This window comes from Podarcis muralis, chromosome 13 (assembly GCF_964188315.1).
Source record: "Podarcis muralis chromosome 13, rPodMur119.hap1.1, whole genome shotgun sequence".
NCBI lineage: Eukaryota > Metazoa > Chordata > Lepidosauria > Squamata > Lacertidae > Podarcis > Podarcis muralis.
Genome location: NC_135667.1, coordinates 1,889,092 through 1,912,985, shown reverse-complemented (window position 1 = coordinate 1,912,985; position 23,894 = coordinate 1,889,092). Strand labels below are relative to the sequence as shown.

The following is a 23,894-nucleotide window of genomic DNA, read 5'->3' as shown; positions in this document are numbered from 1 at the left end:
CAGAATTCAAAAGCATCCATTCTTCGGCGACCAGCCTTCTTGATGGTCCAGCTCTCGCTTCCATACATCACTACTGGGAAAACCAGAGCTTTGGGAAAGGCTAAGTCCCATCCGCATCTGCAGGAAATCGTTAAAAAAAAAAAAAGAATAAAAATCTGGATTAATGGACCTTGCCCAATTTATTGCACACGACCTCCAGCGGAGCTCCCCTGCACTTATGGATTTCGTTATTCGCGGGCACTGGCAGATCCCCTATGCTGCATCCACACGTGTTTTGTATAGCTAACTGCCACCAACTAAATGAAGGTTTAATTGGAAAGGGTGTGCGCTAAAGACATCAGGAGGTCTTGCGCGCTCACCCCCCACTGCACTCCCGGGGGTCCTGGCTTTCCCGTTCAGACGACGCGCCCCAAACACGCAAGCAGCCAGTCACACGCGCGTCCGAGGGGGGAGCTGACGCGACAGGAGAGGGGAGCACGGAGGCCGCCTCCGATTGGCCGCTGGGTGGCAACATTGCGCAAGGAGTGCCGGAGCCGACTGCGGATTGGCGAGCGGAGGCTACACCGGAGCCGCCGGCGCTGACGTCCAGCCCGCGCCTGATGCAGCCGCCTCTGGGGAGGGGCGCCGCCTCCCCCCGGTGCTGCCCAGAGCCGGGTGGGGGCCGGGCTGCTGCATGCATGCGCCCTCCTGCCCTTGCAACCGGGAACCCCGTCTGCCTGGGAATCCGGATCTTTCGATTCGGAGCCACTCCCGTTTACACGAGCCCATTGGGGGAAAGTGGATGTGGCGCGCCGATCAGGCAGCGGGTGAATCGGGAGGAGAGGGAGGCGCCAGGGGTGGGAGTCTGAAAAAGCAGGGAGGGAAGGAGGCGAAGAACTTAGGATTTTAGAGTTGCAAGGGACCCCCAAAGGTCATCCAGTCCAACCCCTGCCATGCAGGAATCAGTCCTGTTCTACCTCTTCTGGAAGACCTGCGAGTATGGATGGATGGAGCAGGCCTTCTTGACAACTCCGGGTTGCCCTCCCCCCAAGCAGCGCTTTAAGAGACAAAACCAGCGTCTGGATGGGCCCAGATGCAAACTGGGCACAGTGGGGACCCCCCCGAAACAGTCTTCAAGGGCAGCCCAAGGTGGCAGCACACGGCAGTAGTCTAGGCAGGAGGGTTCCGGGACTAGATTTCACCCTGGATTTTAGCTGGGTGTGCTAGGCTCTGCGGTGTGACCCAGCAGGAGCCCCCGGGCAGATTTCTAACGTTAGTTGAAAAAAAGATATAAATAACTAGAAAACGGAGGGGGTGTTGGAAAGAGGGGGGAAAGGTGAGGGGCGCATGGAGAATTAGAAAGCAGCGCTGAGTTTAGGCAGTCCTACTCCCAAGAAAGTTTCTACAATTGTGTTGCGAGGGCTCCCCAGGGGTCATCCAGCCCAACCCGCCGCAATGTAGGAAAAACTGCTAAAGAACCCCCCGGGACTTTAAGCCTCCAGTGAAGGAGACGTGATCTACAAGGCTGCAGGATCTGCCCCATCCTGGGCCCGATCCAGCAAGGCTCCCTCGCGCCAATCCCGAGCTGGATCAGGCCCCAGGTTAATACGTGTGCGCCTCGCGTGCAAAAAAACAACAACGACACCCCCCCGCGTGTATATATATATATATTCCCCGCCCCTGCCGGGCCCTCGGGGAGTCGACGCCTTTTGCCAAACTGCGCGCATCTCTGCTTCGCCAGCCGCGCGCATCTCCGGAGACCCCGCGGGCGCTAGGACCGCCTCGCCGCCGCCTGCAGCCAGCGCTGGGTATAAATGCGGGGCATGTGGGTCTGTGTGCAGTTTGCATGAGGATAAACCAGCCTGGGAGGGAGCCCAAAGTGGTGGGGGGGGGGCCGGAGGAGCCTTGCTGGGCCCGCGCCGCGCTGCGTAACGGGCGCGCCCAGCCTCTCCAAATCCCTGGCAGCGGAGTTAAAGACCCCAGACGCGTCGAGGAGGAGGAAGAGGAGGAGGAGGAGGTCCTGGTTTCTCTGCTGCAAGAAGGAAGAGAAAGGAGAGGCACGTGGTCGGTGTGCAGAGAGGAGGCGCAGGGTAATCCTTGCAGTTTGCAAGAGGGGAGCGCCCCCTCCCAAAAAAAGCCCACCAGCTGCAGCCCTTCGGTGCGCGCAGGCAAGAGGCGGAAGGGAGAGCAGGATTGCAAGCCAGGTTAATGGCACCTGCGCCTTGCAGCCAGAGGTTTAATTGCGATTTAAAAGGAGAGGAGGGTGCGTTTGGGCGCGCGCCTGTGTGTTTGCGGGTGGAGAGAGAGAGGGGGGGGGAAATCCCTGGTTTGCTAAACCCCGCACTCCTCCCCAGCCCCTTTTTATAAAATTTGTTTTTCCTGCTTGGCTCGAGGCGGCTGCAGAAGCGACTCGCAAGTTGTTTTTTTGGTTCGCCCTACATTATTCTCCTCTTCTGCTGGTTCCTCTTGCAGATCTTGGGTGACCATTGGAGCGCGCGCGCGCGCGCACCCCTCCTCTCTCTCTCTCTTCTGGAAAAAGGTTTGGGAGCGAATCGGAGGCTTGACTTGTTTATTTGTTGAAAAGCCAGCTGCGTTTTCTGCGCTTGAAAAGCCAGCTTTCCCTATCCACCCCCCACCCCCGCTCTTGCAAAACACTTGGCAAAAATAAAAAATAAAAAGTCGCCCCTCTCCGCGCATGTGTGTCAAAGTGGCCAATTCTACACCCCCCCCCCCGCGCCCGCCTTTCACCCAGTTTTGTCGTTTCGGAATGCATGCCTCGGGAAACCTCATCTTGCAGGTTTAAAGGCGACTTTTATTTTCTGTTCACGTGTATACGTGTCACTTGGGTACGTCGGGAGTCGCCGTACGTGTTTGCTTCTCTGGGGTCCCTCAGCCCTGTTATCAATCGCTCCTGTTTTCCTTGCTTAGGGCTCAGAGCCGCCTCTAACACGGTGGTTCCAACACCTATTTTTTTATTCAGTGGAAGAAAATAATTTTTTTGTTTTCTGCGTTAGGGCATCCGGAAATTTGCAAAGTTGCACTAAGCTCTGGAGTTTGCCACACAATCCCCAAATTTTGCCAACGATTGCGGTTGACATTTTTTCCTCTTTGGAGCAGATGTTCCCTGTTAAAGTTCCCTTTCGGTCTGCAGTGTTGCGATGATGCAAAAACCCCTCTAGAAGTTCTCTGCTGGGCTGGGGGGGGGGGGTGCCTAGAAAGCACATTAAAATGCTCTCCCCCCACAGCAAACCCAGGTTAATGAGAGACCCATAAACATTCCTTCTGGCCAGTCAAGGGACCACATGACCTGATTCCATTCCTTCCTTATTACCATCCTATTAATAATAATAATAATAATAATAATAATAATAATAATAATGGCACCTGAAAGACTCTTTTTTGCAATGAATCCATTCCGCCCCCCCTTTCTTTTAGGGGTGGGAGTTTGAGTGCAAACATTTTTTATTTTATTTAGCAGCTGCTAAGTCAAGAGCGCCACACTTGCCATGGAAAAAACTGCGATGATTTATTTCCCCCTTCCTGCTCTCTTCGCATGTGATTTTTATTAGAATCAAACTGCAAGCGGTAGCTTTTGCAAAAAAAAAAAAGGAGACTTTGTCTACTGGAAAAGGACTCTCCTTCCAAGGCAAACAAGGGGGGATTTTTTTTGGCGTGGGGGGGAGCAGATCGTTGCAAAAACTGTCGAGGTTACAAACACGCTTTTGGCGTCTGGCCGTCGTTTTCCCCTTCTATTTTGTAACTTTGCAACTTGGAAGAACTTGGCTGACAAACTCATGTACGTGTTTGTGTGTGTGCATGTTTTCCCTCTAGAAGGAAGAAATGAACTAAATCTCGCACCTGGAGGGAGTTGGTGACACCTGAGCCGGAGAGAAGGGAAGCTGTTCTGTGCCAACCTGGTGGGCGAATGGGCCCTGGAAGCGATTCGCTGAGGCTCTTTCCGATTTGCAAGAAATGACCGCTGCTCCTGGGATGTGAGCCTCTGAACCTCTCCGGACAGCTTCAGAAGGACCTTTTGCTCTTCCCGCCGCGCGACACCCCTGAAAGGTGGTCTCTTGTTGCTTACCCAGGCACGTAGCCGGGCTCCCCCTCCTCATTCCTTCCCGAATCGGCGAGCCCTTCGTTTGGTGCCCCCTTTGTGCCCTGGGGTCCTCTGGATGTGGCTTGCCTTGTCCCTGGCACCAAAACCGGCCTCTGTTTCTCTGTGTGCATAACGTGCCCGAAATCTGGTACTCAGGGCATCACACTGGATGATTCTGTGCCATCTGTCGCTTTAGCAAGAGTCTGTTCTTTTAATTTCCCCCTCCTGGACCTTGGCATGCGCTGGGCAAAGGGACTCTAGAGTCCCGGCGGCCATGGACCCCTCCGCGGCCGACGCCGCCTTCTCGGACGTCCACCTGTGCGGCTACCTGCGCAAGCAGAAGTCCCACCGCCGGCGCTTCTTCGTCCTGCGGCGCGGCAGCGAGCGAGGCCCCCCTCGCCTGGAGTACTACGAGAACGAGAAGAAGTTCCGGGCGGGGGGCCTGTGCACGCGCCCCAAGAGGACTTACCTGCTGGCCAGCGCCCTCAACGTCAACAAGAGGGCGGACGCCCGGCACAGGCACCTCATCGTGCTCTACGGGCGCGACGGCACCTTCGGGGTGGCAGCCGAGGACGCGGAACAGCAGCAGGCGTGGTACGCGGCGCTGGTGGAGCTGCACTCCAAGGGTGAGTGGGAAGGGGGGGTCCACGTTGGCAGGGGGGGCAGCATGCGATCATCGTGGTGGCATGGCGAGGAGCTGCTGTGCCCCCTGACCCATGTCACTCCGCCTGGCCTGCGCCGGGGGGGATTTCTGCATGTGACCCGTGGAGTTAAACTCTGGAACTCCCTGCTGCAGGATTTGAATGGTCAGTGGCTGCTCTTGAGTTCCTCTCGTGCTCAGATCTTCCTTGCTGGTTTCTCACAGGCAATTTTTCAGCTACTGTGAGGACAGGATGCTGGACTAGATACACCCCACCCCCCGGCCTGATCCAGCAGGGCTGTTCTGATTCTGCTGTGGAGCCTCCAGGCCCAGGGGCAGTCTATCTCGATTCTTAATTATAAGGGCCATTTGGCCACTGTGCAAACAGGACCCCAACTGGGTGGGCTCTCCTTATTTTCTTGGAGTATCTTCAGCCTTTTAAGCCAAACATGTCTTGGGGAGGGGGGATGTTCTTAATTTTTTACTATTTATTCCTAAGGTGCTGCTGCTGCTGTTCAAATCAGGCCATGGCCCCCACAGGCTGGCAGCAGTGGCTCTCCAGGGATTGGCCCTGGGACCTCAATTCCCCACCAGAAGCGTGGCTTACTTACACGAGCGATTCAACAGGAAGTTTTATACGGCGCCAGCCATCGGCCCACCTAGCTCAATACCTCCTGGTACTGACTGGCAGTCAGTCAGCCATCGGCCCACCTAGCTCAATACTGCCTGGTACTGACTGGCAGTCTTTCCCCTGCCCTCCCTGGAGATTGAACCTTCTGCATGCCAGGCAGGTGTCCTGCCACCGAGCTGCAAACCTTCCCCCTCCAGGCCCGTTGGTGCATTTACCGCAGTACTGCCTACACAGGCGGGTAGCAGCTCTCTCTGGTTTTGGGTAGACCCATACCTGATGATAACTGCCAGGGGTTGAACTGGGAGCCTTCTGCACGAGTGGCAGAGGCTATACCCTGCTGAGCTATGGAGGCTCTACTCCGCGAAGCTACCTGCAGTCTGTTTCCTCCTGCAAGCCCACTTTGCGACCCAAGGGGGGCTTTTCCAGCGTCACCAGCAGAGGCGTGTCTTTGCTTTCCGACCCTTTCAACTGGCGATTCCGCCGACGCAGCGGGTTGGACTAGAGGACCTTTGGGAACCCCTTCCAAATCTGTGGTTTTGTGATTTCCCCCAGGGGTTCCTGGAGGGGCAGTTTTGTTCCACAAAAACAGTGGTGACTGAGCTTCTCTGCGGCACGTGACCTTCTGCATCTTAATTCAGATGCCCAGGCCAGCTTTCCTCAACCTGGGTGCCCTCCAGCTGTTTCGGAGAGACAGTGTGGCATAGTGGTTAGAGCGCTGGACCTAGGACCTGGAAGAGGCCAGGGTGTGGCCCAGGGGGGGCAGTCACTGGCTCTTAAGCTAGCCTACCTCACAGGGTGGTTGTTGCGAGCATGAAATGGGGAGGGCAGGTATGTACGGGATATAAATGTGATAAATCAATTTATTTGCATGCAGAAGGTTCCCAGTTCGATCCCGGGAGGGCTGGGAAAGACACGCCTCTTGCCTGGGGGTCTACTTTTCTCGCTTCCAGGTGGGAGCAGGTGACAGGGCTAGAGACACGGGGTGCATTGCAGTGGGGTGGGCTGGATGACCTCTGGGGGTCCCTCTCACCTGCACAGTACTGGGATTCAACGTGTCTCCTAGCCCAAGATCAGGGCAGAGACCCTGATGGTCCTCAGAGGTCCTTTGAGCCCATTTCACAGATGGGCAAGCACAAACACATCCTCTGCAGGCCACGGGGTTCGACTAGATGGCCGCTGGGGGCCCCTACTCACCTGCCGCCACCCCCCGTTTTGTTGTGCTCTGATCCAGCCTGGTTCCCTCTAGCTTTTTTGGACGGCAACTCCCATCAGCCCCAGCCGGCAGGAGGGTCCCAGGTTAGGGGAAGGCTGCTCTAACCATTGCGCTTTGCTCCCCTTGCGTGATTCCTGGGTCTCTGCATAACCTTTTTTGTTTACCCCCTGCTAATTAACCAAGCTATTTATTTCCTTCTTGCTCCCAGGGTCTTGTTGCTCTGCAGGCGCCGTTCATTGGCCTGGGCCAGGGAGGCTGCCGGCCAGTGTAGACAATATCCAGCTAGATGGACCTAGATTCTGTCTTGGCACCCGCTTCCTATGTCCTCATTATATTATTATTATTATTATTATTATTATTATTATTATTATTATTATTAATTTATTTAATCCAGAACGATGAAGGATAGAACCTTGATTTGTTCCTAGGGTGCTTGGCTGCACACCTGCTTGGCATGCAGAAGGCCCCATGGTTCATTTCCCGACAGCATTTCCAGGTACCCCCTGCCTGAAACCCTGGAGAGCTGCTGCCGGCCAGTGTCTGCAATATTGCGCTAGGGGGGAACCCAAGTGTCTGGCTGGGCAAGGGCTGTAGTTCAGTAGCAGAGCGCTTGCTAGACCTGCAGAAGGTTGCAGGATTCAGTCCTGCGCTGCACCTACCCTGGTGAGGTGCAAGCACAGCTGCCAGCCAGTGCATGCAATATTGAGCTACCCATGGCTCTCTTGACCTGTCTCGGGATAATGGCGTCCCTCTCCTCCCCCCGGCTTGAGGCTGCTTTGGGAGCAAAGGTTTCCCTGGGACCTTTGGGCCAGATCTCTGCAGCCCAGCCAGCCGTATCCTGGCCCAGAAGTGCTTGCAGGCGTGGCATGCGGGACCGGCCTGCCAGGGAGGAGGGAACTGGCTGCGGGCAAACCTTGGAACTGGGTCAGGAGGGTCCCGTGCCAAGCGCTGGCCTCGGCGGGTGTGAGCCTGCCCTGAACTTTGCTCCCGACGGGGCGCGCAGGGGTGTCGCCCAAACCCAAAACCTTCTCCCCTTGCAAGAATTATTCTGGGTTCAAGCTGTGCTTCCTTGCAAAACCTCTCCCCTTTTCCAATTTTGCAGCTTGCGGTGTTGGAGATGTATGTGTGCGCAGCTGGTATGCGCCGCCTGGTACATAATGTTCTCTCTCTCCTCTCCCCCCCCCCCATACTATTCCTTGGGAGGGGGGGAGGCTGATTTTCCTGGGAGAGACAGAGAGAGAGGCAGGCCCCAGGACTCCTGGGTTCTCCTGGCACACAGGGAGTTCTGGGTCCAAACCAGCAGTTCCCTTTTCCCCCCCATTTTTGGTAGGGGGGGGCGAGGAGCTACCCCCTCACACACACCTTGATCCCACAACCCCATCCTCAGCGCCCCTTGCAGAAAACCCATTATCCTGAGCGGTGCTTTTGCCCTTGGCCTGGGAAGGAAGCGAATGATAAAACTCAAAAGCGGCAATGGGTAACTGCGCATTTATTAAAAACCCAGCGTGATTTAATCGGCCGGGCGAAAGGCGCGAGCGCGACCCAGCTGCAGCCGGCTTTCCGAAGCCTGGTGGTCATTTTTTAAATTTTCATCAGTTTTTTTAACACATCATTTTCAGCAGCAATTAAACATACTTTTACATCTTGTACACTTTTTTTTTTTACTTCCATCTGAAAATTTTCCAGTCTATTCATATACATTTGTTACATTTAAATCTCATAACTAACATCTCTGCTCTTTCTCGACTTTTCAATGTTTCATATATATTTCTCCGTACGAAACTCCTTGTAGTCCTACTAGCGTGATTTGTGGATTACAGTTGCTCTTCAAATAGTTCGTATATATCTTCTGTGAATCTCTGGTCCCGCAGGTTTCGAACCCTTCCTGTCATTTTATCCAATTCTGCGGAGTCCATTAATCGAAGCCTGGTGCAATTTGCAATGTCGGCTGCGACTCCTGCTTTCCAAGAGAGGGGTTGGTCTAGATGTGCTTTGGGTGCCCCTTCCGACTCTGCACTCCTCGGATTTTACGCCTCCAACGCCCCGCTGCCGCCCCCTTACCTCTTGGCACAATCCCCCTATTAAATCCTGTTGTGTCCCACCCCCTACTTTGGGAACTGGGGGGGGGGTGTCTGTGATTCACAGCTGGACATGCAACACCTTTCAGAGCATCTTCTGTCCTCTCCCCCCCCCCTCGACTTTTTCCTGAACTGTTTAGCTTAAACATTTGCTCTCTTCCGAACCCGGAGCCCGGAGTTAACCTCAGGTTGGCGGGGGGGGGGTTTGAATTATCCTGCCACAATCTCCCTGGCAACCGGTCCCTCTCCTTCCTTTCCAGGTGACGCGCGCACGGCGGTTGTTGCCAGGGCGCCCGGCTGGTTTTGGGTCTGTTTACCCGTTTCTCTTTCCATCCGCCCACTGCCTTCACCTTCTGTGCCCCCCACCCATTGTCCTCCACCCCCCCCTCCACCCCACTGAATAACCAAAGCACTCCTTGCCACATGGCCAGATCTTGCGGGGTCCGAGTGCGAGAGCAACTCTCCCCTCCTGCGGCTTCCAGCAGCTGGTCCTCGGAAGCGCCGCTGCCGCCAATTGTGGAGGGCAGGGCATAGCCCTCGTGGCTTAGTCACCTTCAGTAGCTCTCTCCTCCTCTGTGAATTTCTCCCGTCCTCTAGGTTGGTGGTCACGCCTGCTTCCTGTGGCAGGGAGTTCCACAGTCCAACTGTGCACTTCCTTTTCTCTGCCCAGGGTCAGTGCATCTTGCTTTTAACCAGAAGGTCGGTATTTTGCGGCCACCCAGGGATGGCTGCGGACAGGATTCCTGCCTTGCTGGAGGGGGTTGAGCTAGATGACCCTCGGGGACCCCTTCCAACTTGCAAGTCTATGATTCGTTGGTTTCTAAGCGGAGGTGGGGTGGCTGTCTGTCCGGGATTCGACTGCAGTGCCTCTGCTCATTTCCACCTGGCCTGGACCTGGACTGTCTTCCGCTACTCTGAGCTGGGATACGAGACCCTGCATCTCAGGGTTGTGGGTTTGAGCCCCACGTTGGGTGAAAAATCCCTGCTTTGCAGCGGGTTGGACTAGATGACCCTTGGAACTCGTTCCAACTCTACAATTCTGTGGTTGTCCTGAACCCTCCTCCAACACTCAGCTTGGTTGGTGTGCCTTCTGAGTTATGAGAGAGGAACTTCCCTATGCACCGTCATGTATGCTTTAGTTGAGATTACTGCCTTGCAGGGAGTTGGCCAAAAGATCTTCAGAGGTACTTTCCCCCTGTACAAATTATTCCTTTGCAAAATCACAGAAGAGCTGGGAGGGGGACCCTCAAAGGTCATCCAGCCCAACCCCCAGCATGGCAGGAATTGCAGCTGACTCAACGGCCTCCTTCTCACTCGCCTTTCCCCCTCTCTCTCGTTCCTCCCCTTGCAGGAAATGCCTCCCTCGGCCACGATTCTGCCTCCTCCCCCCGCCCGCCCTTCAAGGAGGTCTGGCAAGTCAGCCTGCGCCCCCGGGGCCTGGGCCACACGCGCAACTTGGCCGGCGTCTACCTCCTCTGCCTGACGGAGAAGACCATTGACTTTGTCCGGCTGAACTCGGACGTGGCCGCCGTGGTCCTGCAGCTGCTCAGCGTCCGCCGCTGCGGCCACTCGGAGAACTACTTCTTCATGGAGGTCGGGCGCTCGGCCGCCACGGGGCCCGGCGAGTTGTGGATGCAGGTGGAGGACCTGGTGGTGGCGCAGAACATGCACGAGACCATCCTGGAGGCCATGAAGGCGCTGAGCGACGACTTCCGGGTCCGTGCCAAGAGTCAGCCGCTGGCCTCCACGCCCATCTCGGTGCCGCCCCGGCGGCAGCACCCAGGGAACCCTCCAGCCGGCCAGGGCACCTTCCTCTGGCGCCCACGTCCGGAGAGCACCCCTTGCCTTCCCCACGTGCCTGGGGCGCAGAAGGTGCCCGGGCCACGGAAGCCGAGTTCCCTGAGCGACTACAGCGCCATCTCGTCGGACGAAGGCGGCTCCAGCCCTGGCGAGTGCCGTCCTGCCAGGACACCCGACCCCCTGGCCTACCTGCTGGTGGGAGGCGAGCTAGACTACGTCACCATGGGCAAGAGGGCATCCCCAGACAGCGCCTCGCTGGCACGTTGGGCGGCGGCGGCAGAAGCCAACAAGCGAGCCTCTCTGCCCCCGGTGGCGCTGGAGAAGGAGGCCCTGCCGCGAAGGAAGCCGCCCGCCGTCTCCGCCAGCTACCCGGAAGGCCTCAACCTCCGCGGGTCCGACCCCGGCTACATGGCCATGCTGCCTGGCGTGCCCACGGAGGACCGCGGTTATGTGCCCATGGCGCCGGGCAGCGCCTCCCCGTCCCACGAGCAAGGAGGCTACATGCTGATGTCCCCCAGTGGCGGCAGCTCCCCGGACGGCACAGCCCGGTGGGCGAAATCCCCTGGTGGCGGCGACTACATGGATATGTCGTCCGCCAGTCACTCGGCTTCCAGCACCCCGCCGGAGCGCAGCCCCCTGCCCGGCGGCGCCCCCTTCTTCTCCCTGCCCCGCTCCTTCAAGCACGTCCCGGGGGCCACACTGCGCCCTTTCGACCCCCGCCACCTCTCCGGGTCCTCGTCCACAAGCTCCGACAGCCTGGAGGAGGCGGGCGGACACCCGCGGACCCTCTTCGCCTGCCGGGAAGCGGCAGCGCCGCCCCGCAGCGCTGGCGAGTACGTCAGCATCGAGTTCGGGTCCTGGGCGGCCGCAGACTACATCAACATGTCGGCCGGGGCTGCGCCAGAGGGACTCGCCCCGTCGGCATCTGACAACTATGCCGAGATGGCACCCGGGACCCGACTGGTACGTGCCCGTACGCAAGGGAGGAGGCGGCATTGCTCCGAGACGTTCCCCGAGGCAGAGAGGAATGGGGTGGGGCCCCCAGCCGGAGAGGCGCAAGTTGAGCCGGGCCTGAACTACATCGACTTGGACCTGGCGAATGAGGCGGCGCCTGTCCTGCGGCTGCCAGCTGTGCCCGCTCCACCTGGAGTGATCCACAGCTATGCCAGCATCGACTTCCACCGCTCTGGGGAGCTTCGGGGGCAGAAGGCGAGCTCAGAGGGGGCAGGTGAGTGGTGGCGGCGGGAAGGCGGGGCAGGTACCTGGTTTTCAACAACATGTCTGTATCACCATCTAAACATAGCAATATATTGGTATGCAGTGGTACCTTAGGTCAGTGTTTCCCAAACGTTTTTGGGCAACGGCACACCTGTTTACCGGAAAAAAATCTCGCGGCACACCACCATTAAAGCCCCGCCCCGTGACGTCAGCGCGCAGCGTCACGCCGGGAGGGACGCACAAAAGTGAAAGTTTTTTCCCTTCCCCTTGCCGGGGTGGGAGGAGGCAGCAGAGCGAGGGACTGAGGGACGGCGGCAGCTGAGGCGGCGGCGATAGCGGGCGGAGGAGGAGCCGTCGCCGGGAGTTGCTGCTGCTGCTGTTGCTGCTGCTGCCCGGACATGCCGGCCTCCTCCTCCTCCGCTGTCTCGCAAGCAACCCACCCTCCCCCCGCTTCCCCAGACCGTCTCCCCCCCCCACCGCCGTGTCCCCTACCTGTGCTGCAGCCCCACTAGCCCCAGCGTGATCACATGGGGCACGTCCAGCTCCGTGGGCCACAGGCCGGAGGCGATGCACCCGAACACGCCGCACTCCTCCCGAATCCCCAGCTCCTCGAATTCCATGGTGCCCGAGCGAACACGTGTTGTTGTCAGCGCAGCTGCTTCTGTTATTGCCGCTGCTGCCTCCTGCCGCCGCCGCCGCCTGGGTTTGAGGGGGGGGGGGCGGAGGAGGAGGAGAAGGAGGCGGCGGCCTCAGAGGCGCGAGTTCCTCTCCGCGCCCACCCCTTGCGCCCGCCTCATTTACATGCATACATTACGAAGGGGCGAAATTCCCCGCCTCGGGGCTGCTCCGCGTGGTGGAGTTGGTTTCCCCACCCCAGAGGAGCAGAGCAAGAGAGGTCGCCTTCGGGGCGGGGGGGGCTACTTTGTATCTGCCTTTGGACACAAGTTAGCTCCCGCTCGCTCTTTCTCTCTCCCCACAAGTTAACTTTGTTTCCCTCTCTCTTTCTCTCCGCGCGCGCGCGCTTCTGAGAGCGAGTTTTGCCCAGTGGCTCCGAGAGTGTAAACGGCTGGCTGAAGTGCTGAGGAGACCGCGAAGGGCGGAGGGAGCTGGGCTTCGCGCGCGACGGAAGGGGTTATTCCCCCCCCCCTTATGGAAACGGGGTTTGAGGGAATAAGGGGTAGGGAGGAGACTTCGGTTTTTGCGCGACTGAGCAGGGGAAGGGGGCGTCGGCGGGCGCTCGCCTCAGATTGGAGAAACGCTACCAAAGGGTTGTGAGCGGGGGGGTGTGTTAAAAACATCCCTCCCTCCGTGGGTGGAGGAAAGGGGGCTGGGAGGCAGGATGTGGCCCCGGCGGAGAGTTTTAGGTGGCCCAACCCCTTCCCTTTCCCAATGAGGTGGAAGCATTGGCGGGTTTCTGCAACCGCGCCCCGCCCCCTTCCGCCGTCCGTGCCCCCCCCCTCCCTTCGTACGCAGCCCCAAAAGTGCCTCCGGACTCCGAACGCGCTTCTTTTTCGGGTCGCTTCCCTCTCGCGCGCTGCTCACTTGGTTTTGTTCTCTCCTAGGCGCCCGACTCGCCCGCCTCCCTCCCACGGCACACCAGCCGGTGTCTCACGGCACACTAGTGTGCCGCGGAACACCGGTTGGGAAACACTGCCTTAGGTTACAGATGCTTCAGGTTACAGACTCCGCTAACCCAGAAATAGTACCTTGGGTTAAGAACTTTGCTTCAGGATGAGAACAGAAATTGCACGGCGGCAGCGGGAGGCCCCATTACCTAAAGTGGTGCTTCAGGTTAAGAACAGTTTCAGGTTAAGAACGGACCTCCGGAACGAATTAAGTACGTAACCAGAGGTACCACCGTACAGTCATACCTCAGGATGAATACACTTCAGGTTGAGCATTTTCGGGTTGCGCTCCGCGGTGATCCGGTGGTAACGGAACGCGTTACTTCCGGGTTTCGCTGCTCACGCATGCACAGGCGCTTAAAATGATGTCATGCGCATGCGCAGAAGTGGCAACATGCGCAGACGTGTGTTACATTCGCTTCAGGATGCAAATGGGGCTCCGGAACGGATCCCGTTTGCATCCAGAGGTACCACTGTACAGTGGTACCTTAGTTCTCAAATTCTATCAGTTCTGGAAGTCCGTTCCAAAACCAAAGCGTTCCAAAACCGAGGCACACTTTCCCATAGAAAGTAATGCAAAATGGATCGATCCGTTCCAGACTTCTAAAAACAACCCCTAAGAGAGCAATTTAACATGAATTTTACTATCTAACGAGACTATTGATCTATAAAATGAAAGGAATCAACAATGTACTGTACTATGAAATAAATAAGGCAGCATTGTAGATGATAAAAATTAAACAAAAATTCTTACCCGCAGTGATGATAGTCATTGTTCCGCAGTCACGCAATCAATCGATCAGTAGCTGAACTGGGTTCCACACAGTCACAAAAACAAATTAACCGAAAAAGCCTCAAAAACAAAAATGCAAAATAAGTAGCGAAAACAAAAGTGCTGCCAAACTTAATCCGTCCCAGGAGTCCATTTGACTTCCGAAATGTTCGAAAACCAAGGCGCAGCTTCTGATATGTGCAGGCGCCCCGGAAACAATACCCGATAGCTGCATTAGACGTTCGGCTTCTGAATTTTTTTTGAAAACTGGAACACTTCCAGGTTTTTGGCATTTGGGAACCAGCAAGGCGTTTGAGAACCAAGGTAGCACTGTATCACAATGTCTGAAATAAGGACAGAGCTACATAGAGACATTTGCTGGCGTCACGGTTTCCCCCACTTTGTGGTTTTTGCAAAGCACACACACACATCACGATTTGCAATGTATCTCCAGATCAAATATTAGGAAACTGATATCGCTATACTGGCCTGAAACCAGTTTTGGAGGATATATGTTGCGCAGCTCTGACACACATCCTGATACGTGATATATTGCCAGGTCCAAAACTATGAAACCGATATCACGATGTGGACTTCAAACTGGTTTTCGGCGATCTATCGATATGCCATGCGGCCGTTCTCTGCAGTGTGGCAAAGAGGATTCTTGGGGAGGGAGGACGGCTGCATCCGTTTAAAGTTCGGCTGTTCCGTTTCATTATTTGTTCAATTTGCCTACGTTTCGGGGCAGTTCACAGCATAAAAACACGTAGGTAAAAACACAAAACATGTAATAAAAATGAGAATTAAGACACAAACCAATAAACACCCCTGGCCACAAAGGATTCCGGGAGTCACGCTTTGTGAAAGCTCCTGGGGTTTTTGAGGAGACTCCCTTTCTCCCCTCGCAGACCTGCAATTCCTCTTCCCTGGGAACCTCGGGGATGAGAATATGGGTCTCCTCTTGGCACCCTCAACGAACTACAATTCCCAGGATGCACCCTGAACAAACTACAATTCCCAGGATTTTCTGGGGGGAAGCAGTGTCTGCTTAAAGCTGTGTGATTCTGCTTTAAAGGCGTGGTGCGGATGAGGCATTTAAACAGAGGTTCTGCATCTCGGGGGGCGGGTTGGACTAGATGGCCCCTGGGTACCCCTTTCCAACTTTACAATTCAGTGATTTGGCGAAACCTGCTGACAGGGAGCGACTCTCCTCTCCGTGGCTGCTCCTCCTCCTGGGTAAACAGGCAGGCTTTTCGCGGAAGCATTTACTAGGGGCTGTTAAAAGTCTATTCCTAGCCTGACAGGATTGAGAAACATGCAGTGATTTTTTGGGTTAGGGAGAGAAAGGTCACTGCTGCTCCCAGCTTGGAAGCTCTCCGTGTCCCTAGAGCTGGGGGTGGGTGCTTCTCCTTTGACACAGTGGCTTGGAGGTCTAATAATAATAATAATAATAATAATAATAATTTATACCCCGCCCATCTGGCTGGGTTTCTCCAGCCACTCTGGGCGGCTTCCAACAAAACACCAAAATACAATAACCTATTAAACGTTAAAAACTTCCCTAAACAGGGCTGCCTTCAGATGTCTTCTAAAAGTCTGCTAGTTCTTTTTCTCTTTGACATCTGCTGGGAGGGCGTTCCACAGGGAGGGCGCCACCACCGAGAAGGCCCTCTGCCTGGTTCCCTGTAACTTGGCTTCTCGCAGTGAGGGAACCGCCAGAAGGCCTTCGGAGCTGGACCTCAGTGTCCGGGTAGAACGATGTGGGTGGAGACGCTCCTTCAGGTTAACAATCACCTCTGAAATCTCATTAATAATAATAATAATTAATAATAATAATAAATAATTAATATTTTTTTATTTTAACGCCGGCTGCAGCCAGGCTCAGGGCGGCTAACATCATAAAACTAACACAGTATACAAAGAACATAAAAACAGGCAGTCAATTCATTAAAATTTATAAATGTCATGGCTCTGTAGAGAAAACTTCTAAAATATATTTATTGAGTAAAATTCCGTCTTGATCACCCATTTGGGGTTTTACTGTATCCCCCCTCCTGAAAATAAATGCCAGAGAAATCTACCAATTAAACAATGAGAGACTAATAATAATAATAATAATAATAATATATTATTTATACCCCACCGATCTGGCTGGAATTCCCCAGCCACTCTGGGCGGCTTCCGACGGAATATTAAAATACAATAACCTATTAAACATTAAAAGCTTCCCTAAACAGGGCTGCCTTCAGCCATTATCCGTCATACTCTCCAACTGAAATATCTTCCCCCCCCTACATCTTCCAAAATTCAGCTGTGTGGGCTGCTCACGAGTTCGAATCTTACAAGAGAGAGGGCAGAAAACGCCCATCCCATTTCTCCCTGCCGGGCATAATTTTGCAAACTTCTACAATGCCACCATTTGTTCGCCTCTTCTCCTTTAAGCATTTTCCTGCAACTTCGGGAAATTTTGGGATCAGGCTAGCATCTCCCCATCTCTGCCCAGCGAGGAAAAGCGTCGGGTTTGGCTTCTTCCTTAACCACGGTGATTTCCAAACCTCCCTGCGAGGCCTGGGGCATGTTTGCTTTGCCTTATCAGCCGCCTACCTGGCGGCGCACCTGGCGCGAGGCTCACCTGGTGGCACAACGCGGTCCAGAATTACTCTTGGCGACGTACCCAGGTGTCCCAGTTTGCGGTCCCTGCGCTCTCCTTGTGCGGGGAGGAGAGGGGCGTCATTATCCCGAGGCAGGCCGACAGAGCCACGGGTAGCTCAATATTGCAGACACAGGCTGGCAGCATGGGTGGCACCTTGGCAGCGTGGGTGCAGTGCAGGACTGAATCCTGCAACCTTCTGCAGGCCTAGGAAGCGCTCTGCTACTGAACTGCAGCCCTTGCCCAGCCAGACACTTGGGTTCCCCCCAGCGCAATATTGCAGACACTGGCCGGCAGCTGCAGCAGCTCTCCAGGGCTTCAGGCAGGGGGTACCTGGAAATGCTGTCGGGAAATGAAGCATGGGGCCTTCTGCATGCCAAGCAGGTGTGCAGCCAAGCCTGGCTCTGTATTTGGGCTGAGCTAGGGTGCCACACAGCACCCTGTCCAATTTCTGCATATTCATTTATTCACTTGCAAATTAGATCCCCTCTTTTTCCCACCCTGCCCCAGGGAGCTCAAGTAGGTGCAGAAATGTGTAAACTTAAAGATGGAAGAAAGTATTCCTTCCTCTCGTGCGGCACTCGAACTCGTGGGCATCTCACAAAACCTGAACGGGCAAATCAAAAAGAACCACGCCGTTAACCTGCGGAACTCCCTGCCACAGCAAGCAGCCCTGGCCAGCTGCCCAGATGGCTTGAGAAGACAAATTTGTGGAGGTGCTGGAAGCTGCAGGGAGGAGAGAGGGGGTCTTGTGTTCGAATCCTGCTTGCAGGCTTGCCACGGACCACTGCGGGACCAGAGGGGCCGTTGGACTAATGAATCAGGCGCTTTGTACGCGGTCCTCTCTCCCCCCTCAATTAATCCCCACAACAACCCTGTGAGGCGGGCTAGTTGGGCAGGGGCCACCCAGTGAACTTCCTGGATGTGGGGCACAATTTGAACCCTGGTCTCTCCCAGGTTCTGGTCCTGCACTCTAACCACTGCACCGCCGCTGCCTCTGGCATTGCAAACGGTGGAGCTGGCCGTGGGTTGAAAAATCTTGGCCGGCCTCCTTCCCCGTCTTAATTTCAGGTCTTTAATTTTCAGAGGTGTTTTCACAGCTGTGAATGCTTAAGGTTTACGTTTAAGGCCCCCTTGGCAGGGCCAAGATCCCTGGACAGAATTAGGGTGGGGGTCTCCCCTCGGATGACCGGCATTTCGGCTTCAGAGACTGGAGTGAGAAATTCCATGCAGGAGTAGCACAAAAAGAGGCGTTTCCCTCCCTCTCTGAGGCCTTTGTGCTCTGCTTAGCCTGTGGAACTCCCCGACACATGATGTGGGTGTTGCTCACTGGCTTGCTTTGGGGGCTTTTAAAGGTGGCTTACACCAGTCTCACGGGCCTCTACCCAAGGCTGCTGCTTGCCACCACAGATTGATTGATTGATTAATTAATAATTATAAATTAATTGCCTTTGTATTACTTCCTGCTTCAGAGGCGGCCCGCCACAGAATGACAGTTGCCTGGGAGAAATATGGAGTGGGTAGATTGGGGGACTGGGCTGTTGCCCTGGCCGCCTAATAATAATAATAATAATAATAATAATTAATATATTCCAATTATATACTGCCCTTTATCAAACGTTCCCAGGTCGGTGTACAACATTAAGAACACATTTTGCAGAGCGCCGTAATAAAAAGCATAACTGCATAATAATAAAACATAGTGCACATAATGAAGCCTAATAATAAAATAATCATAATAACAGTCCCCAGCTCTAACAGGCCATAGATTAAAAAAAATTGTATTGGTTTTCACAACATTGTAAACAAATACACAATACAAGCAAACATAAATCATAGCCTTATTGAAAATTACACTTATTAACATTGTTAAGTGACCTTCCTCGCTTCCCTTTGGTTGAATTTCATTGCATGTCCTTTTAACGGTTTTCCAAATCACAGTTCTTATAAAATTTAACTGAAACATTAACATCCTTAGATCTGAAATATTAGATATGAAATTAAACATATTAATTCATCATTTAGCATAAATCTGCAATTCAGTATCTGCAAGCTGTTTTCAGTTCATTTAACTTAACATATTTAACTAAGTAATCATTAAATTTAATCCACTCCTCCTCCTCCTGGTCGCGGACTCTTCCGGTCAGGTCGGCCAGCTCCGAAAAATCCATCATCTTCATCTGCCATTCTTCTGAAGAGAAATGTTTTTGCCTGGTGTCTAAATATATGTAACGAAGGCCCCAGGCGAGGCTCTCTGGAGAGCATGGGAGCCACCACCGAAAAGGCCCTGCTCTCTTGTTGCCGCCCTCTGGGGTGGAGGGGATGTAGAAGAGTGAAGGGTCCGGGGTTCGACATATGGGGAGAAGGGGTCCTTAAGGTATTGAGGCCCTCAGCCATTTCAGGCTTTAATCACCCAGCCCCATATTTCCCCCCACACACACTTCTCCAGAGACATAATACAAACCCTTTCCTGCTTTTAATATAGAGGTGTCAGTTCTTAGATTTCTTCAACAGCCTGCAGGAACAGACCAAAGGGGTCCCCTCTAAACCAGCACCCTGTTCTCACAGCGGCCACAACCAGATGCCCATCAGGGGAAGCCCAAAAGCAGGATTCGAACACAAGACCGACACTCTCCCCTCCTGCCGTTCCCAGGAACAAGTATTCGGAACCATTGATGCCTCGAATTGTGAAGGGCAGAGCGTGGCCATTGTGGCCGGCGGCTATCGATAGCCCTCCCCTCTACGAATTTGCCCAGTCCTCTTTTACAGCCCTCTTGTGGGAGGGAGTTCCGTAGTCCATGCGAAAAAGTACTTTTATCTGCCCAAAATCTCCCATCGTTCGTTGGCTGTCCCCTCCTGCCCCCACCAGATTATTTCCAGAGCGGGATCTCTCTGCTGGCCCACAAAGGAGCAAGCCCCGCTTTTTAGCCTCGGTTTTCCCCAGCTGTGAAATGGGCGCATGTTGGGAGCCCATTGCAGTAAGTGTGAATCTCGTAGGTGGCTGCCCCCCGCTTCCCCAACCAAAGCATCTGGTTGGGGAAAGGGTGGGGGCTGCACTCTAGGAAAAGGAGAAACCTGTTTGCATCCCCCCCCCCCCCAGTTTGGGGGCTTGAAGAGGAGACGTCCTCCCCCAAATCCTCACCTGCCCTGTTAAAATTCCTCTCTATATTTATCTGCTTCCTCCGACAGCTGAGGCCGCCTTGCCGTCCCTGGAGAGCGGGGGGGGGGCAAGTTCCCCTCCGCTGCTTCTTGCCCCCCCCCCCAATTCTTTCCTCCCTTCCTTCCATTCTTTCCTTCTCGTCTTCACGGCGAGGGGAACAGTTTCTGCACACACCCCTCTCCATCCTCTGCCGCGCTGCCAAAGCTCAAGGCCCAGGGAAATCGCTGGAGGAAGGGGCGGAGCAAGGCCTGCGAGGGGCGTGGCCTTGGAGAGGGTCCCGAGGGCCACATAGAGAGGCCTGGGGGCCACATCTAGTCTGCAGTCCACCACGGATCCAGGGCTGCCCTTCTTTTCCTCTAAGCTATTTTCCACTCGTTCCTTTTTTGGGATGTGCCACAAAAGCTTGCTTCCTTCCTTCCTTCCTTCCTTCCTTCCTTCCTTCCTTCCTTCCTCTTCCTTTTCCTTCCTTCATCTTCCTTCCTCTTTCTTCTGTTCTTTTTCTTTATCTCCCCCTTCCTTCTTTTCTTCCTTCTTTCCTTCCTTTAGCCTGCTTCTCTTCCCTTCATCTACCTCCCTTCCTCTTTCTTTCTTTCTTTCTTTCTTTCTTTCTTTCTTTCTTTCTTTCTCTCTCTCTCTCTCTCTCTCTCTTTCTTTCTTTCTTTCTTTCTTTCTTTTTTTTCTTTCATCCTCCCTCCCTCCCTCCCTCCCTCCTACAGTCATACCTCTGGTTGCAAACATGATCTGTGCAGGAGGCACATTCGCAACCCGCAGTGTTCGCAGCCTGAAGCGCCACCTCTGCGCATGCGCATGATGCAATTTGGCACTTCTGCACATGCGCATGATGTATTTTGCGCTTCTATACCGCTCTGGTACTTCCTGGTTTGACGCAGTTCGCAACCCGAAAACACGCAACCTACAGCGTTCGTTACCCAAGATATGACTGTATTTCATATTCCTTCCCTTCTTTTCCTTCCTTCCTTCCTTCCTTCCTTCCTTCCTTCCTTCCTTCCTTCCTTTATCTTCCTTCCTTTATCTTCCTTTTCCTTCCTTCCTTCCTCTTTCTTTCTTTTGCTCTTTTTATCTCCTCTTTCTTTCTTTCTTTCTTTCTTTCTCCCTCCCTCCCTCCCTCCCTCCCTATTTCATATTCCTTCCCTTCTTTTCCTTCCTTCCTTCCTTCCTTCCTTCCTTCCTTCCTTCCTTCCTTCCCATCAGCTCTTCTTGCAGCCCCCCTCTCGCTGTCTCTCTGCTCCCCCCCCCCCAGTTTCCACCCTTAAACTTCAGCCCCTGTGATGGTGACAGGGCCTCCCCTGCGCAGCCCGGGGGCTTTTCCGTTGAGAGAAAAGGCGAGTTCAGTGCGACAAGATAGAAGCTGATGACATTACGCAGCGGACAGAGAAATGTCTCTTCCCCACAAAACGAGAATTCGTGGGCATCCAGCGAAGCTGGGTTTGGGGAGATTCAGGGCGGATAAAAGAAAACTCCCTCTTCACACAGCACAGAGTTAGACTGTGGAACTCCCTGCCACAGCAGGCGGGGATGGCCACAAAAGAGGACTAGACAAATCCATGGAGGAGGAGGAGAGGGCTACCAGTGGCCAGGAGTTCGAATCCTGCTTGCGAGTTTCCCAGTTGAGGCAGGAGAGGGGCCCCGATCCTGAAGACTCCTAGGTTCGGAGGCTCTTTTCTCTTGAGCGGACCTGGCCCTCACAGCGCAGGGCGTTCTGGATTTCTTTTTTTAATGACACTGGGAGCTTGTTCCCAATCCGTCAGGCCCAGACTATAATTTTCATACCAGGGAGAGATTTGCTGCGGTCTCATCCTGGCGCGCACACACAACTCCCCCCCCCCCTTTTTAAAGTATTTTCCTTTTTATATACGTTGCTCCAGAAACTTGGCTTCTTGCTGGAAGAGAGATGTGGTTATGGGGACAACGCTCTCCCTTTTGGAGATGAGTGGGTCTTGTGGGGCTGGGTTTGGAATAGCGGGTTTATCCTCTGCATTCAAAAGAATTAAGGACAGTATTTGTACCCCAGCCAGATGGGCGGGGTATAAATAATAACAATAATTTATTATTATTAATTTCTAAGTGCCCTGTGGCTGCTGGGTTGTGCCTTGCGCTCTTGAGCCAGGGTCTCTTTCAAGACCCCTCTGCCAATGGGAAGGAAGGGACGGGGCCCCTCTGAGCACGTGCAAAGTGTCTGGGGGGGAAAGCTGACCGGGAGGAATAATTCCCCTTAAACCTCTTTTTTGACCATCTCTGGGTTCCTTTCTTTGGTTGACCTGGTGCCTGAAACAGATTTATTTTTTTTCTCCTCTCTCATTTCAGATTCCTGATTCCGCCAGCAAGGAAGATACGCAAACCGGCCTCCCTTGTCGCCGACGTCATTTTTCACGATTGTTGGGTTTTTTTTGCACTATAGCAATATTGGCTTCTCTATTTTTTCCACCCCTCGGCCGCAGTTCATTGGACTTAAAGTGCCTTTTTTGGGGGGTGTTTACCCCCCCCCTTCCCCATGGGAGAACTCTGGAATTGTGCCCTAACCTGTTTGCCACCAAAGATGTGTTTGTGTTTGTTGGTGCGTGTGTGGGGGTTTTTTTGGGGGGGGGGTTCTGTGTGTGTTTGTTTGGCCACCTCTGTAAGTCTGGGAAACGAATTGCCCAATTCGATTCTGCAAGGTGGAGTTTCCCAACCTGGCGCCCTCCCTGGGAGTTATAGCGCAAAGCCACCGGAGGGATGGGAAGAGCGTGCATCCCAGAACTTATCTGCTTAACTTTGGAAATACACACGTGTCGTCGTCGTCGTCCCCTTGCAAAAAGAAATGCTAAAGGGTACTGCTTTTTTTGCTTCAAGGCAGCTGCCTTGAACCCGTGTCTCGCCTCCGTGTCGTTTGTGGCCAAACGCCCCACCTGACTCAAGTGCCTGTGCCCTCCTGTGAAGATTCCCCCCCCCAAAAAAATCGCTGCAGCAGTTTGCAGAGAGAGAGGGAATATTTTGGGGTTCCCTGAAACTCCCCTGGGCCCGTCTCTTAACGCCTTGCGCTTCTCTGCTGTTGGGAACTGACGGCATTATTTGCTTCTCTCGTATTTGGAAATAAAAGAGATTTTCAGAACTGGAAAACCAAGGTGTGGGGTGAAGTTCTGAGGGGGTGTCCTGCCCCTCTTGGAGCCAGGGTGGGTTGGAGCGGGGCCACAGGCGGGTGATTCTCACCCCAGTGCATGCTTATGTTGAGATTCCTGCGGGTTGGACTAGAGGACCTCTGGGAGCCCCGTGAAACTCTAAAAATCTTGAGATCACAGGATTGTAAAGAGGTTGGATGGGCATCTCTCGGAGATTCAGCCGTGGTTCCAAAGGGAGGCAGGTGGGGGCTGAATTTCTCTTTTCGCAAACTCCCAACGCAGCCTTTCTGAACCTGTGGGTCCCCAGATGTTGTTGGACTACAGAGCCACCACCAAGAAGGCCCCGTCCTCGTGCTGCCAGCCTCTGGGCATCCTGTGGAGCGGGCATACAATGGGGTCCCCCCCGACTCCTCCTCATCAGTCAATCATTCACTTAATACCTAGTCCCTTTAATCCAGCATTTCTCAACCTGTGGGTCCCCAGATGTTGTTGGACTACAACTCCCATTACCCCTAGCTAGCAAGGCCAGAGCTCAGGGATGATGGGAGTTGTAGTCCAACAACATCTGGGGACCCGCAGGTTGAGAACAGCTGTGACCCAACGGAAGCAGGGTGGGTGGGCCTGGGCCTGAGACCCCCCCCCAAACTCTGGCCCATGCAGTTTTTAAGGTGGGGAGATCCCTGGCTTCAAAGTAGGACAGGTGGAAAGGGGGTCTTGGTGGACCACAAGCGTAACATGAGCCAACGGAGTGATGCAGCGGCAAAAACGGCTAATACTATTCTCAGCTGCGTCCACAGAAGTCTAGTGTCCAGATCAAGGGAAGGAATAATCCCGCTCTATCCTGCCTTGGTCAGACCACACCTGGAGACCTGTGTCCAGTTCTGGGCACCCTAGTTTAAAGAGGACATTGACC

At 54.2% G+C, this 23,894-nt stretch overlaps 1 protein-coding gene across 4 annotated transcripts; it reads left to right on the top strand.

Annotated features, from left to right (window-relative positions):
* Positions 1-1,694: 1,694 nt before the first annotated feature.
* Positions 1,695-22,982, top strand: LOC114582338 (insulin receptor substrate 1-like). 4 transcript variants are annotated; one of them, XM_077916759.1, is made up of 4 exons: positions 1,695-1,787; positions 3,811-4,704; positions 9,992-11,668; positions 22,191-22,982. In XM_077916759.1, exons 2-4 carry the CDS (start codon positions 4,353-4,355, stop codon positions 22,196-22,198), a joined length of 2,037 nt encoding a protein of 678 aa, XP_077772885.1. In that variant the 5' UTR covers positions 1,695-1,787; positions 3,811-4,352; the 3' UTR covers positions 22,199-22,982. The 4 variants fall into 4 exon arrangements, with proteins under 4 accessions (XP_077772885.1, XP_077772883.1, XP_077772882.1 ...); XM_077916757.1 differs by lacking the exon at positions 1,695-1,787 and adding an exon at positions 1,828-2,069; XM_077916756.1 differs by lacking the exon at positions 1,695-1,787 and adding an exon at positions 1,828-2,137.
* Positions 22,983-23,894: the final 912 nt, after the last annotated feature.